At 34.7% G+C, this 17,769-nt stretch overlaps 1 protein-coding gene across 6 annotated transcripts in view; it reads right to left on the bottom strand.

The window, feature by feature from the left end:
• Nucleotides 1–832: 832 nt before the first annotated feature.
• LOC143236804 (ras-related protein Rab-37-like) overlaps nt 833–17,769 on the bottom strand; it is an 80,878-nt gene continuing 63,941 nt past the window's right edge. For all 6 annotated transcript variants that reach the window (XM_076475377.1, XM_076475374.1, XM_076475376.1 and 3 more), the window contains 4 exons: nt 10,345–10,397; nt 6,007–6,129; nt 5,755–5,831; nt 833–5,054 (listed from right to left, as the gene is read on the bottom strand). In XM_076475377.1, coding sequence (XP_076331492.1) covers nt 4,949–5,054; nt 5,755–5,831; nt 6,007–6,129; nt 10,345–10,397 — 359 coding nt within the window. In that variant the 3' untranslated portion in view covers nt 833–4,948. The remainder of the gene's footprint in view (nt 5,055–5,754; nt 5,832–6,006; nt 6,130–10,344; nt 10,398–17,769) is intronic.

The raw sequence follows: 17,769 nt of genomic DNA, 5'->3' as shown, positions 1-17,769 counted from the left end.
ATAAACAAGTACAGCCTCATCGCAGTAACAAAGGTGACCGAATAAGTAGTAATATTTTTCATAACATTGAATTAACAGAAAAATGTTTTTTTTTTCGTAATCTGTCTCCTATAAAGTATAAAATGAAGAATGGTTGTCAAAATGTATTAAGTTGTGTGTGTGAGAATACCGAAACTTAAATTAAACTTTTTTTTTAAATTACGTATATATACAGGGTGGTCCAAAATTATTTTTTATATTGTAAAACTTAATAATTAACTACCTAAGGAAATACAACCAAAATTTTTTAACATCTTGCAGCCCACCTCACACGGATTTATTTTTTTTATATGGCAGTAGAATTCTACGTGTACATTATCAATGACTCTCAGAAGGTCAAACTGATTTCAGTCCACGTTCACTACAAACTGTCCACAATTACAGTGGCGATGACGTCCGTTATCCTGGTCTGTTACTCTTAGATGTGCTATACACGATATCCTTAACATACCCTCGCACCTCTTTCCTGTATTGGCGCCTGTAATTACGCTGCACCATTGTCACGGACTTGGTCTATACAAAAAATGATACTTTTTATTTTATTTTTTGCACAATCGCTATTTTACGCGGGGACGTTACTCAGTGAAGTGAGAAAACGACAATAAAAACTGGTTGAGCTAGGCTACAAAAGGTTGGAAACTGTATGGTTGTATTTTCTCGGTTAATTAACTTAAATTTTAAAATAGGAACGATGATTTTGGGCCACCCTTTATTTTATTTTATTTTAAATTTTGATACTGTTAACGTTGCATGGTGAAATACAGTTTCAAAAATGTTGAAACACAGGCATTAGTGAAACATTAAATATATTTATTCACAACTTCATTATTTATTGGAACTCATTCATATACAAATTCTGCCTTTTAAACTTCAAATACAGAAAACAAGAATATAACAACTGTATCATTGTGAATAACATAAGCTTTAATAATTCCACTTAAATGTTATATGTTCCCATCTTTGTAACTTTTAAGATTCTTAGGCTAAATCATAAACTCTAACCAATCGTAAGACATTCTTCAATAATGTGACGACATACAAGTGTTATGGTTTATCTTGATGCTTCGCGAATGGTTCACCTACTACTGGCTTTGTTAAGCCTGATTATTCTCTATACGGACAACTGTAAAATATGAAAGGTATACTAACGTCTTTCTCAACTTACCCTGAAGGACATCGAAAAGGTACACATTTATTAGATACAATCATAGAATAAATTTCAAGTACATTGTGAGGTCATTTAAGGGTACAAATTTCCTGATACAATCACAAAATAAGAGTTCTATCATGACTGCATTTGTAGCGCTAATCACAACACTTGTCGGTTGTTATTAATATAACTAGCAATATCGATAAAACAAAAATATGTTTGTTTTCGATACGATTGACTATAATATATAATTTCTTATGCAGAATGAAGACAAAAAACATGTAAACATTTATATATGTTGTACCTATGTTCAACGATGCCATAAGAATATAATTTTCGCAAACACATTTTCCCCTTGAATTTTTATATTTTTCAAACAATTCTTACAAGCTCACCAAGAAAATGAAACAAACTTTAAAATAATTCACTAACCCAAAAGCCGGAGATTCAGTGTCTGAATCGATAAAAAGGGCAAACTGTAGGTATTGAGATAAATATGCACCACAAAATATCAACGTGTGAACCATTCATAATCAACTGGTTGAACTAGAAGATTAACAGAAGTTATGAAAAACTTGGCAAAAGGAGGTACAACTTTTACATTTGAATATTCTGTATGTGGGTGTTACTTTTTATGGCTTATTCAATTTAATTAATGATTAATATTACTCATTAATGCAATGATTTAGAAGCCTTCATTATAAAGAAACGCTGGAGCATGTCCCTACCATACAAAAATTTAAATAATTAAACAAGTATGTTTAACTACGATAGATGACGCTATTATATTAGCATAGAAGATATATTATGAAAACTTTTTTAACAATATATCCCACAGCCAAAATGCTTTAACACGAAATCGTCTGCTACAAATTATCAAACAAAAAACAATTTGTGTTAACTTTTATCAAAGCGTTTATCAAAGGAACTCATTTTTCTGAGGACTGTGACTTTCGATAATTTTAAGATATTGATAAAATATAATTATGGACACAAAAGCCTTTTAGCCCATTTTTTCTGTTTAAAACTAAGCAAAAAATATGCAAGTGAAAAACTAAAATGGCTACTGGTTATTCCAAGACAAAGATAAATTCATAATCTTAACATATATTTTTCTTGGGGTAAGGGGTAAGTCTCCCTAAACATTAGAGTTCAATTAGGTTAAAATAAATTTAATGATAGAAAAAAGGCAAACAAAAAATATTGTTATAGAGCAGCATGTTTGTTTGGAATACATGAACAAAGTGTGCACTACCAACACAGAAAATGCATTGTTCTTAACCGCATCTGTTTCTTCACATTGTCTGCTCTAAAATAGATCACACGTCATCAACTGTAGATTGATAATAAATACATATCAACCAGAGCCGTTTCGACGCCACAAATTGTCGTGAAAACTGCCTGGCCAATTTCGATGAAACTTTTAGAAAGAACTCAGGTGGGCGCCATCGAATACAGAGTTTAACGGAAAAACAATCGCTTCATGTTTGGCGTTTTTACATCACAAAACTATTTCAGTTTTAACGTTGAGACTGCTGGTAAACGAAAACGTCGTTTTAAGTCGGGCGTAGTACGAGTGTCCTTGTTGATAGCCAATATTCAGTATACCGCTGAATACCACTTCGCGTTTTCTGCGAAACCACCAGAAAAATAGCAGTCGAAACGCTGGGGTGTGTTCACTAATGTATTACGTAGAACGATAACATAGTGTATAACATGTTTACTAGTTTAGAAACAGCTTCATACAAACAGAAATATTAAAATTTTACACCACGTAAAAATTTTCGATGGTCTCACCATTTATTCTCCCATCCCCTCAAGAAGAAATTAAAAATATACATTAGATAACATGGTGACGTCCGTTTAAAAAGTAAAGACGTAATTCTAAACAATCTATATTCTATAAGTATGTAATAATGTTTTGATTAATCGAAGCATTTTCAGTATCTTTTTTATGACTGCATTGTATTAGACCTGGGATCGAGAGTATAAATTTAACTACAAGATTACGGAAATGTACCGCCACCAATTCACCTGAGGTTAATTTCATGGCGATTGTAAGGTAGAAATATGAAATATTCTAGTCTAGTTTTAGTTTTATGAATAGTTCTTATTCCGCCTTTCTTTTTGCTTTAAAAACTGAAATTCAGTAACAAATAACGGGAATTAGAGAAGACAGCCGTGAGTTATATCTCCTATACTGAGTCGTTGTTATAGGGGGACAAGGAGGGACATTTTCCCACCAATTTTTTCTCTTCTTAGAGCAAATGTAATGTGTATAATAAAAAAACGCGCATTACCGTTTTACAGGATTTTGTACAAGTATGTACGTGTGTGCTACAACAATGGGTGTTACTGTTATCCCTACCTTTATATACTGATGGTACTACTGCTCTATATATTTATTTATTTAATTAAATAGTGCTCGAAAGAACATTATTCATCAATCCACTTTTAAATAGACTTGTTAGCTCCCCTCAAAAAATAAAAACGTATTGCGAGATACGTTAAAATGGTAAAAATCTTCTGATCGTTTCCAGCGTTTGTAAGAACTTTGGGACCTCAAAACTCATTACGAAGTGCTTTTTGAAACCTAAAGTTGGTTCAATTTCATTTAGGGGGAGGGAGGAATAACGATTGCCTTTAAAATTACACAAGATTTCTTATTTTGTCCCCCAAAATTTTGGCTTGTCCTCCAGTCCCACCCTCCAAAAAAAACAACAAATAGATTTTAGTATTGATGTTGCCACTACGGGTAATTTATGAACAGTGTAAGATATATAGTTTTTCAATAAATAGTTTACAAACGTAGGTATACGCTTATGTCTAACAAAATATGACATCGAAATTTAATCTAAAAACATCATTTAAGATTGCGAAAAATAACAAACTAATAAAATTAAAACAAGCCATAACTAATGGGTAAAGCAGCAATAACTTTCCACCGTATTATAATATGTAGTTGTATGAGTTTTCATTAAATATAAAAATTTATGAACTCACGTTTTAGTAGGTCAAACATTTCACGTATGATAATAAAAGCATTTCATGAATTATTCATTTATCCTTTCTCATACATTAATTTGTGACAAAAATGGCGTTTTAAGCATCTGAGAATTCTAATCTTTATTGAAAGTTGTCGCTGAAATGGGTAACCAACGTTTTTGGTGGGTAGACGACGTGTATTTGAAGAAATAGATCGAAAAGTCGTCTAATCACCATTTCAACATGATCTTTGAACAGTACGCCATTAATTAAGTACGTTTTTCAAACGAATGCTTACTTTTTGTTGCCATGACAACATCATACATAATCTTGAAGAAACGTAAGATACAACAGACGAAGAAAGATTGTTATGCTAAAACAAAGAATATTTTTCTGGCAAACTCAATACAAGAACCATCTTCTCATCGGCTAAGCCTAACTAGAATCCTCGAAGGATTTGAAAGGCCACAATAAAAAGAACATATACAGTAAGTACTTACTCATTTTCCGCTTCTAGTTTCAGAAGTCTGGTAAATGTGTCGTTCATCTGGTAGTGTTTTTAATAGTAAAGTACACTATTTCAGTCTTTGTTCTCTACTTTCTTTGTACTTTGTAATTAGAGACGTGTTGGGGATTACATAATTGTCCATTTTCAGGTAAACAGAACACAACTATAATTAACAACACTCATTTACACAACATATCAGTTTCTCAGGCGCCCACATCACTGGAAGCTATCTGTTACCACCAGATGGCACTGTTTTTTCTTCAGCTTTAGCTACAACAGCCGCTGGCATTTTTTTGACTTTCGTGTTTTACGTATTCCGTGACACTGAACTTCGGATCGTCAGGATTCCTCATCTTCCGGTATTTCAGCTCTCTTTAATTATAAGAAAATACAATAACGACTATAAGTCTGCAGGTGTTGTTGTGTTTTCCACGTTTTAATAATACTAAGATATAGTCTAATATTTATGTCTTGTTTTTAAAATGGTGGTACTATAACTATCCTCTGAACTTATAAGCATGTTTTTCTATATATATACACACACACAAATTATACTGAACATGAATTTTGTTTCATATACTATTGTTCATCGTTTCTCCTGGTGACTTCATCGTGTTTAGTCATAAAAACTATATGTAGATTACGTTCCTTGTGAAGGCGCCAAACAACAGTGAGTAAATGAAACTAAGAGCTTAGGTATTATGAGATTATTTCGTTTGTGTAGTAAAGCATTAACGTTATACGAAAATACTAAACATTTAAAAAAAAAATTCATTATAACCAACAATTAATAATGGCTGTCACAATACATAAATAATTGTAATTGCTAACAGTAGCTTTGTACCCAGATCCTGTGATAAAAACGTATTTATTTACAATATTAGTTATACAGAAGTACACGTGAACGTTGTGACACTAAGAGCTTGTTGCGACGGTAACATCGGTTGTTACTTCTTTCTATAAGAAACCCCTACAGAACAAGAAATTTAACTGGCAACGCCTTTAACATGCCGCTAAATTATACTCAAAGCTTTCAATAAGGTTAATAACAGCAACAATAAGAAGTTGTTACCTAGCAACGGCTTGAAAAGCAAGTTCCACGTTCATACCCGATTTTGCACTGGTTTCCATGAAAGCCACTTCATACTCCTGTAAGATACACGGACGTATAACGTAGGTTTAATATAATAAAAATATTTAAGTAATAACACTATATCTACCATACTTATCCTGCACAAATGTCAAGAGAGAGTCAAAGTATTCATGTTATATGGTATGCGAAATAAAAAATAAATAAATAAAGGGAAAATCAGGTAAATGTTACCGAAGCCAGTCTTTCTCCGTCCTCGTATTTCACTTGGCGTTCTTCCTTCATGTCTGCCTTGTTTCCTATCAACATGATTACCACGTCATCATGAGCGTATTCATTGATTTCTCCTAGCCAAGCCTGCTCAAAGACATTTGAAGCATTTAAAGACAACAATTCGAACAATACCTAAAAATATGTTTATTATTTGTATTTACTCGTTCGTTTTCTTTCAGTTTAATAATTGCTGTGTATTAATAAAAGTTAAAGAAACCAGGTTTAGGCTTAAGTGTTGTATTAATAACTTTTCAATTGTCCTTCGGGCCAAACATGACTTAGAGGTTATAAGTGTTGGGTTTGTGAGAAGAAAAGTTCAGTGTTCTAGACGTAAAGGCTTAGCACTTTCAGCTGTGAACGCGTTGTATTGAAAGTCAATCCTGTTATTGGGTTCAAAAACAGATCAAAGTCCTAGTGGCGGCGGGTAATACCGACTGACTACCTTCAGTCTGATTAGTAGTTCAATATTAGGGACAGACATACTTGAACTTTAGAGGTTTCTGATGCTGCCTTTAACTCATGTGCTCTTAAGCATAGTTAAGGCTGAAAATTCAATTTCAGTTAACTTTAAGAGGTGTTAAACGTCTGCTTCACCTAAGTTATTAGAGCGCCTGGTGGAAAAAATGTGCGTGGCTGTCTTGGTAACACACACCACTGTGTAAACAACTGAAATCAAACATTACCCTCTTGGTAAGTATTTAAAACCACATTCATCATGTTAATAAGTGTTTGAACGAGGTTTTTTGTGTGTTTTTTTCTGCATTCAAATAGTTTCATAATAATAAACAGTGCTTCCGATAAGACAGCGGTAAGTTTACAGACTTACAAGGCTAAGATTCGAAGTTTAATTCATCGCGATGGAAGCACAAGATAGCCCAGTGTGGATTTGTCAAACAAAAGAAATAAAACAACGAAGTTCGGGAAATGTAACGAAATTAAAAACTCTCTACATAGAATAACAAAATCAATCGAAAAGGTTTGACCTTCAAAGTCCAAAACTGAAGGGCAAAACACAATTTTTGTTAGGGGATAAAAAAACTGTTCTTTAATGACTTGATACATAGTCTGGGAAACAAAAATAACCAGTACTTGTTCAAAGAACTTTAATGGATTGGAATGGATTCTACACTGAGGACCTCACTAATACAGAAGCCAAAACATCCTAGGCCTTTGCATGGCCAGGTGGTTAGGACGCTCGACTCGTAATCTGAGGGTCACTGGTTCAAATCCCCGTCACACCAAACATATTCGCCCTTTCAGCCGTGGAGACGTTATAATGTTACGGTCAATCCCACTATTCATTGGTGGAGTAGCCCAAGAGTTGGCGGTGGGTGGTGATGATTAGCTGCCTTCCTTCTGGTCTTGCACTGTAAAATTAGGAACGGTTAGCGCAGATAGCCCTCGAGTAGCTTTGCGCGAAATTCAAAACAAACCAAAACGTCCTTTCCTTTTTAACATCGCGGCATATCGGCTCAAAGAACGGCTGTGAATTTTATAACTACAATAACCCATAGCTCCATTATCTCTTCACCGACCTGAAATCTAATTACAGTTTTGGACTTATAAGATAAAACCATTTCGATTGATTCCTTTGAACACATCCAAGGTCTCATATATTAATTTACTATAATCCTGCATAAAATTATATTAATTTAAGGGTAGGTTGGTAGAGATCCTGATGAGTAGTAAATTCGAACAGAGTATTCCCGTGTCCCACACTAGTTTTTGCTGGTGCACAAAAATATTGTTAATAAAAAGGGGATATGAATGGCCTAAGATTAATTTACTCTAATCATACCTAAAATAATTTCAATTGTCGCAGCTATTGAGGATTTCACCTTTTTGTCTCTTCGACAGGCTGAAGCAGTTCCTTAAATTTCTCAAACTTAATATGTTCATTTCACTTAGCCTTAATTACACTGAAGTTATCAATGTAAAGTCAGTGCCTGGATTAAACCACCGCGAGGTTCCTAAGCACATAAGGAAAATGGTTGGGGCCCCATGAGTATATTGTCTGAAATCAGGGATGTGTTTATTGTACCAGCTGATTTTATCAGCAATAAAATTGATAATACAAGTTACGTACGATAATGTAATCGATAAGATACAGATATTTCACGTCGATTAGATAACTACTGAGTTTTAATTTTAATAACATTCGATAATTGTTTTTGAATTTTTTGTAAAAATATGAGCAAAATTTTTACACACACAATTTTTATTTAAACATTCCCCTATACCTTCATTACTTCTATATAAATATAATGTACCGTCTGTTGACTGTTGTATACCCACGTAACTTGTACTTTACGCCTTGTAAGACGCTACATTGTGGACGACGCACCCTAATTCTGGAAAGACAATTCTAAGAAAAAAATATTTTGACTCAGCAACCAATACCCTACTACAGCCTTGACTTTTTTTCCAACCCACTGAGTAAATACAGTCAGATATATATTATTCTTCACAGTATATCAGATATTAGTTAAATTGAATGTTTTGTGCTATTGAAAACACTTGTAATTAGTAAGTAAGGAGACTACGATCTGTATCAGAGACCGTTTTGAGTTGACCCTAAGCTGACCTCTTGTTTTAACCCATCACTTTTGGCTTGGAAGACGCATGGAGATTTTAAAGATATTTTTTAAAGAAAAAAGTACGTCTCACAAGGCGTAAAATAGGGTAGTTCTCAGGATGTGGATGGATATTCACCAAATTTAGCATGGAGGTTGGTTTTTGGCCTATGAGAAGATACATGCAAAGTGTGGCTTCACATTTTGTGCTTTGTAGTTTTAACGTCTAGTTTTACAATTACTTATAGGCCCGGCATGGCCAGGTGGTTAAGACACTCGACTCGTAATCTGAGGGTCGCGGATTCGAATTCCCATCGCACCAAACATGCTCGCCATTTCAGCCGTGGAGGCGTTATAGTGTGATGGTCAGTCCCACTATTCGTTGGTAAAAGAGTAACCCAAGAGTTGGTGGTGGATGGTGACGACTAGTTGCCTTCCCTCTAGTCTTACACTGCAAAATTAGGGACAGCTAGCGCAGATAGCCCTTGTGTTGCTTTGCGCGACATTCAAAACAAGAATAAAACCAGCAATTAGTTATAAGGAAAGCAACTTTTCATGTCTTCAGAGAACCTATCATGAATTTAAGTAACTTCCGTCCAGGGGACGGGAAGTCCAGCTGGTTATCAATAGTTTATTATCCTTTATTTATTTAAATATATTATCCAAATAAAAAAGGGAGAATACTCAGTATATCTTGTTTATGCACATAACGGTTTTCTGACATTTTCGTCGCTATAGAAAAAGCTTTTATAGGGACAGTGCTATAGGGTGAAATTTGTAACGTGTACGATAGTAAAAATATGAACAAATGATAAACTTCGTTTGATCTCCTACTGATTGTACATCACATATTTCATCGTGATGTCAAAAGTTGTTTTGTTTTATTTTGCTAAGTGATTTGTTTTTCAACGGTTAGAAACTTTTAATTCAATTTTAATTAACTGATAATATTATTATCAATCGGTCATGAAATAGAGTAGCCCTAGGCCATGGTATCTGGGTATCTTTGTATATATTTAACTACAGTATACAGGATAATCAATTACTTCTTGGTCCTACAACGGCGTAACTTGGACCCCCTGGCTGACCTCCAAATTTGAAGTTATCTTACTTTGTTACGTTTTGTTATTATTATGACGATGTATCTCTTTACGTTAACGTATCTTTTTAAAAGTTTATTTCTTTGTATCACAAAAAAAAAGATAAGGGTAGATTCGTATCCTTGACTAACTTAAGTATAAAACAGATCTAATGACAGCTGTGTTAATTCTTAAAACTGTGAAATAAAAATACAGCATTAAGTGAAATCAATTTTTAATATCGACACTTTGGGCCAGAGTGAGTATTTCAGTTGATCTGTGCCCTTTCTTCTCATTTTTTAGGTATTTCGAGTATTTCTACTCAAGTAGCTACTAGGCCTAAAACACTAAAGGCATGTTGGACTGCAGTCTTTTTCGTTTTTCGCATTTAAAATCGGGTGTGTAAAAATAATATTTCATATTTGTTTGTCTCTGATAAGTCAATACCCTAACGGCCTAGTGTTCAAGAGCTACACTGCACCATGACAGACGAACATTCTTTTTTTTCGACACATTTCTAGATTTCGTCGTTCAATACCCTAGGCCTAATTCTGCTGAGGATAAAGTAGCACCAAAATCAGTAATGCTTGTTACATAATTCTGCTCACAAATTAGTTGTATATGATATAATAAATAATCAAACTTACTCTAGTGTTATCAAAACTGGTTTTACTGGTAACATCATACAGCAACAATAAGGCTGAAAGACAAAGAAAAGGTGAACCATAAAAATGTAATAACGAAACTGGAACATTAATATCTCAAAATTATTGTTCAACGAAAGCTATAAGTCATTACACTTCTAATAATCCACTTTTAACACTGTATCATTCGGTTTCTCTAAGATTTAAAAGTTAGGCAGGCATTGATGATATTTGAATACAATTTTTCGAATATTTTACTGCAACAAACAACAACACATTTTATAAATATTCAGATGGTAATTAAACTAGGAGTAGGTTATCAAATGAGGGTTGTTCCACATGATGTGAGAAGGAAAGCTTGGTTAAATAATAATGAAGAATAAATTGATGCGTTTGGATAAAAACACAAACTAGAAAAAAAAAGTTTTCATTTATACGTGTCAATTTATTTATTTTTTATTATAATTTATCCAATTCGAGTTAGATATAGCAGCCAGGTGGTTAAGGCACTCGACTCATAATTCGAGGGTCGCCCTTATAATTTGACGGTAAATCCCACTATTCGCTAGTAAAAGAGTAGCTCAAGAGTTAGCGATGGGTGGTGATGATTCGCTGCCTTCCATTTATCCTTATACTGCAAAATTAGGGACGGCTAACGCAGATAGCCCTCGAATAGCTTTGCGCGAAATTAAGAAAACAAACAAAACCATCACCATGTAAATATGAAGATTTAAAATTCGTTTAGCAATGTGTTCAACGGACGTTCATATTGGCTCATTATATTTTTAACACTGCATTTTACATTGAATTCTATATTGTATTTATCGCCGACAACAACTTTCATCCAACAGGCACGTTTGGACAACACAACAAACACATTAACGGTCGGAACACTATAATCTAGAAACCACATAGTAACTGCTATGGTGTGAACGCTTTTTCGCAGTTGTTGAAGCATGATTGTAATTATACTATTACTAGACGTTAGTATTAGGCCTACTATATTTTATAAAGATATATGTGATCAATAAAACTTACGTTACTTTGTGGAACAAACAAATTACCTTTTCTAACGGTAGTTTTGCAAGATTTGAGTAAAGAAACCTCACTGAAGGATTAGTTTGTTAACGTCCACATACTTCTATTGACTGTTAACTATACAAAATTTCGTGATTTTGTTTTAAAATATTCACCACGAGTCGTGGATACTTTAAAACACTTACTGAAAGCTTAGCCAAACTATTTCTGTATAAAATATTTGAAACTCCCAAAAAATGTTCACAGTTGAGAAATGCTCAGTTCTTTATGATTTGTTAAACTCTGAAGTTGGTAGATATGCGCAAATTTGCATGACGGCAACACAGGAAGATTGCCATATGACAGAAGAGGTGTGGTAAGACTATGATAGAATGACTGTGTCAGTGTCAACAACTTAAGTCTTGAATAAGAAGGTTTTCACTTCACATACAGGTCGAACTGGACAGATTTTTCAAACTATCTTTTATAGTAAAACATCGTTACAAAAGAAGAGATTTTTTAATTGCGTCTCTTCAGTCGTGGATTGTCTATAAGTACGTGTGTTATGACTACAAGGACACTTATAAAGTAAAACTGATCAACATTTCTAGTCTAAAGAACACGTGAGAGTATCGTTTAGGTCAAATAATATCCTTCTTCAAACCCTTCGAGTTAAACAATCTGGTATTACCAAAATGAAGCGGAACATCAAATTTTGATTTCGAACTGTTAATCATATAAAGGCTATACGTGCTAGCAGAGATGCTAAAATGGTTTCAACCAGTAACCAAGAAAGAGAGATTTGTGTCTTACTATCAACAGTTTGTGTCCAAACTCTTCAAGATCGCCACAACATTATAGTACCTCATTAAACAACAGTTTGTGTCCAAACTCTTCAAGATCGCCACAACATTATCGTACCTCATTAAACAACAGTTTGTGTCCAAACTCTTCAAGATCGCCACAACATTATAGTACCTCATTAAACAACAGTTTGTGTCCAAACTCTTCAAGATCGCCACAACATTATCGTACCTCATTAAACAACAGTTTGTGTCCAAACTCTTCAAGATCGCCACAACATTATAGTACCTCATTAAACAACAGTTTGTGTCCAAACTCTTCAAGATCGCCACAACATTATCGTACCTCATTAAACAACAGTTTGTGTCCAAACTCTTCAAGATCGCCACAACATTATCGAACCTCATTAAACAACAGTTTGTGTCCAAACTCTTCAAGATCGCCACAACATTATCGTACCTCATTAAACAACAGTTTGTGTCCAAACTCTTCAAGATCGCCACAACATTATAGTACCTCATTAAACAACAGTTTGTGTCCAAACTCTTCAAGATCGCCACAACATTATCGAACCTCATTAAACAACAGTTTGTGTCCAAACTCTTCAAGATCGCCACAACATTATCGTACCTCATTAAACAACAGTTTGTGTCCAAACTCTTCAAGATCGCCACAACATTATCGTACCTCATTAAGCAACAGTTTGTGTCCAAACTCTTCAAGATCGCCACAACATTATCGTACCTCATTAAACAACAGTTTGTGTCCAAACTCTCCATACTACCACAACATTATCGTACCTCATTAAACAACAGTTTGTGGCCAAACTCTCCATACTACCACAACATTATGTCTTTCGCTAAAGCTGAATCACACTTTAGATAAATTTAAACAAGTCTTAGAGTTCATGAAACACACTTATATAGAAGCTATAGTGGTGAAGTGTCTTTTCCAGTGATAGTGGAATCAGACCTGTGTTGTTACAGTTGCTTATGCTAATCATATCTCCTGAATGGTGATACTGTTCACTGAAGGAAAAAAAACTGCTTGCAATTAAGGTATTTATGAAACATTATCGATACTGTGGGTATAGTTGAAAGTTTACTGTTCGAGCGGACAGAGCATCCTGAAATGGTTGTTGATATTTGAAGCTCCAGAAGGGACGATGTTTAACCATTATTATAGGAGTATGGTTTAGTCATACAGTCATTGTGATTTAATCATTACTCATGTATACAACATAGAGATGTTGATGGATTGTCTTACCACGTTGTAAATCTCTGCTTATTCCTTGAATGTTCAGACCTTAAATACCATGTGTGATTTAAAACAATGTCTGGCAGATCAATGGCAAGCTATACAATAGGAGATACCATCAGTGCATGCTTCAGTTAACCCATTGAGATCTCTGGGATGAATAAATTAAAAACCCAGGTCCAGCATGGGTGCTTCTTACTATGTATCAAAGTAAAGACTGACTAGTTCGGATTAAGGAATGTATTAATAATGTATTTGATTTATAGCATTAACACAAGTAATGTGCTTTATCAACCACCACATCATGGTTCTCTGCTTGTGTTATAGCTAGTAGTCTTCAAAGCTTTGAGACATGAGATCCTCTGGACTTTGCAGAACACAAAGACACTCGAGCGGATGTTCTATGGTGGCTCTATTAACCACATTCAACTTCAGGCGTTCAGCACTGGTGTCAACACTGTACAGTATGTGGCAAACAGTAAGATAATTGGTCAATAGAAGATAAACTCCCGCTGATAATTGTTGTTTCTCTCCTTGAGATAACAGATCTGGATATAACTGGTGCATTCCCAGAGATATAATTAGGTAACCTTTATATATTCACGGCCATCAAATACTTTATGGAGTGGAACAAAGCTTATCAATTGGTTTATATTTCAGCACAGTCCAGTTTTGGAGCACCACAACAGATCTACATGAATCTAGGAGCTAATTTCAACTGCCAGCTGTTCAATGGATTGTGTAAGTTATTACATGTGATAAATACGTGCAGTTCACCGTATCATTCATTGCCAGCTTGATGCTTTGATTTAGTGAGTAATACATATTGTCAATCATAAACATGCCAAGTTTATGAACTGACTGAACTGACTGGAAGAACATTACCATAAGTTGTATTGCATACCAAGGGGTGTTATGAAAAGACTATGATAGAATGAAATATCAGTGTGTGAAAATAGATGTGACACATACCAGTAGCATGTAAACACTTCAGCTAGAGCTATGGCTAAATACGAGGACTGTTAAAAAAAAATACGCGGACTGACGTCATAAAACAAAATGTACTTTATTTAGAAGTTACAGGTCTGAGACCCCTTCAAAGTACTCTCCTCCCCAACGCACACACGTATCCCAACAGTGTTTCCACTTGTTGAAACAGTCCTGGTACACTTCTTTTGTAATGATCTCCAGCTCCTTCGTCGCATTTGCCTTAATCTCGGGAATCGTCTCAAATCTTCTTCCTTTCAAGGGTCTTTTGAGTTTGGGGAACAAGAAAAAATCGCAAGGAGCAAGGTCAGGTGAGTAGGAGGGGTGGGGAAGAACAGTGATCGAGTGTTTGGCCAAAAACTCACGAGTTCTGAGGCACAAATTTCGCAACAACGCGGTGCATCTTCAATTTTTCGGTCAAAATCTCGTAACAAGATCCAACTGATATCCCACACTCTTCAGCAAGCTCCCTGACAGTCAGACGTCGATTTGCCCGCACCAGGGTGTTGATTTTGTCGACGTGTGGGTCGTCAGTTGACGTGGAAGGACGTCCAGGACGCTCACCATCTTCAGGACTGTCGACCATCCTTAAAACGTTCATGCCACTTGAAACATGCCGTACGCTTCATAGCAACATCGCCGTAAGCCGAGTTAAGCATAGCAAAAGTTTCAGTCGCAGATTTTCCAAGTTTAACACAAAATTTCACAGCAAGTCGTTGCTCCTTCAGGTCATTCATTCTGAAATCCGCCAAACGAAAAAATCGCACTTCACTTAAAACCGCGTAGCTAATACACAAATGAAGATATCTGCAATCGGGAAATAGCGTCGTACTCAGCTGATCTGTGCGAACCTAGCGACACCAAGAGGATTCCCCTGGAACCAACTGGAGGCGCGCAATTCAAACAGTCCGCGTATTTTTTTAACAGACCTCGTAGGACCTAATATTCTGCAATGACAAGTCGATGCTTTGAATTACAGCAATTGAGAGGTGTGCAAGAGTGCATACTACATATAAATCAGCAAATTTTGAGCTACTAATTAGAATTTTACTATATTGAATGACACTGGTAATAAAACATACAGTATATAATAGATCAACAGTTTGCTCAACTGAAGATGATGGTTAGGAGTTCGAAAACTGAGTTGAAAGGGCATTGCAACCCTTGCCTTTTGACCTATCGAGTACTTTTCTATAGCAGTACGCTGTGTAATGTTTTGAAAGAATCACTCATCTCATTTAGATAAGTGACAGGGATTGTGCAGAATATATTGAATGGTTCTCACTGTGTCTCATACACCTAAATAGCTCGACTTCTTGACCTGCAGTGAGGGAGTTGTGTTTTCTCTGAGTATATATTACAATATATTGTTATATTAACAGAAATATTAATTTTGACTTTGGATAACTTTGCTGATAAGTTATTTGAATTCTGCACATTTTTATTCATTTTGTAATGTCCGAAAAGAAAAACGAATTGAATTTGATGGCTCCTAGATGGCAGCACATTAGTGACTCATGGTTATTGAGCTATAATCTGCCTGATGTTATCCTGGAAGGTTATCAAAGTAATTTGCGCGAAAGCTCTAGCAGTCTGTTTTACGCTACTAAAATTTGTGACAATGTGTAATTATTATATATGCATATGGCAATATACATGCATAAATAATAAAGTGTCTGTGCTCTTACACGCATGTATGAACATCCATGAGGCCATTTGTGAATGTTGTATAACAAAAACGAATCAATTACATAAATAACTATTAAGCAATATATAAATGGAAAAAAGGGATTTTATCTGGAAATTAAGGCCTTATGGTATGAGATTAATATTGATCTGTCAGATATTATGTGTAAACACGGTGCATCTGCTATTTTCATTAATACTAGTAAGAAAGTGAAAGACTCGTATTATGTCTGGGAAATAACACAATTAGATCTGATGAAATCAAGTTTGATGACGAGGAACAGACTTTGAGACAATAAAATTTGAAGACAGCTTAAATGGGTAATAACGTTTTCTTCTCTACTTATTCAAACTATCTTCAGACTACAGTTTGACCCAATATATTTCTTTAAGAGTGGTACAAAATATTTTAATTACATTGAACAGAGATATTCACTAGAGGGCGATGTTATCAACAGTAAATTAAATTCACAAATAGCAACTTGTATATCATTAATGTACACTTGGTGCACTCAGAATTTTAGTTGGTTATGATGAAATATTTTAAAAGCATGTATATTTTATTAAATATTTTCTTAGCATTGTTCCAGTATAAAGCGCAGTTAAAGATGCAGGCAAACGAAAGCTTACTGTAAGTGAGCTCCTGAGATACAAAAGTAAAACCAACAAGGTCAAACTTTGTAAATTGCACTAACTGCTATTAAACATGTATCGGGAACTAGGATAAATGTGACGAGAGCATTAGTGGATTCTAGGTCAGAAGTCTAGGTTGGCCTTTACTAGTCCGAGTCAGTTCATTTATGTAGGAACCAGTTTTTAAGTTTCAAATCAATTATTTTCCAAATAGACCTAAGCTCTGACTGTGACAAATAAACAGACAGTAGTGAAAAGAATGGGACTACGTAAGCTCTGTGTGTTAACTGTTCTCATGTGAATAGTAGTAGTTGGCAGCTAGTCATATGGACACCTGATGAAGAAGGCAAAGCTATCCACAGTTGTTACAGATGAGAACCGAACCATATACAAGTGTTATAGATAAATGAAAACCAAACTATTTATAGGTGTTACAGATAACTGAAAACCAAACTATTTATATGTGTTGCAGATAAATGAAAACTAAACCATCTACAGTGTTACAGTTAAATGAAAACTAAACCATCTACAGTGTTACAGATAAATGAAAACTAAACCAACTATAGGTGTTACAGATAAATGAGAAACAAACTAACTATAGGTGTTACAGATAAATGAAAACCAAACCATCTACAGTATTGCAGATAAATGAAAACCAAACTATCTATAGGTGTTACAGATAATAGAAAACCAAACTATCTATAGGTGTTACAGATAAATCAGAACCAAGCCATTGACAGGTATTATAGGTAAATGTTATATGCATGGTGAAAATGAGAAACGTTTTTTATTTATTCACTATATAACATATACTTTCATATATACCCTCAATTTAGACTTTGCCCTTCTCCGGAGATATTTATGTGGATGCTTATGGTAATAAGGGTTATAAAGAGTGTAAGAAACGTTGTCTTATCAAGATGATTGTTTCACCTTCCTAGGTTTGAGATTTAGTTTATAAGAGGCCATCGTTGTGATTAAACAATTACAAAATGTTCAACCTACACTATTTGTCAAATTTCCAAATGATTGACCTACAACCTT

Source organism: Tachypleus tridentatus, chromosome 13 (genome assembly GCF_004210375.1).
Source record: "Tachypleus tridentatus isolate NWPU-2018 chromosome 13, ASM421037v1, whole genome shotgun sequence".
Classification (NCBI taxonomy): domain Eukaryota; kingdom Metazoa; phylum Arthropoda; class Merostomata; order Xiphosura; family Limulidae; genus Tachypleus; species Tachypleus tridentatus.
Note: the sequence above shows the minus strand (reverse complement) of the source record. Positions and strands in the feature narration are given on the sequence as shown.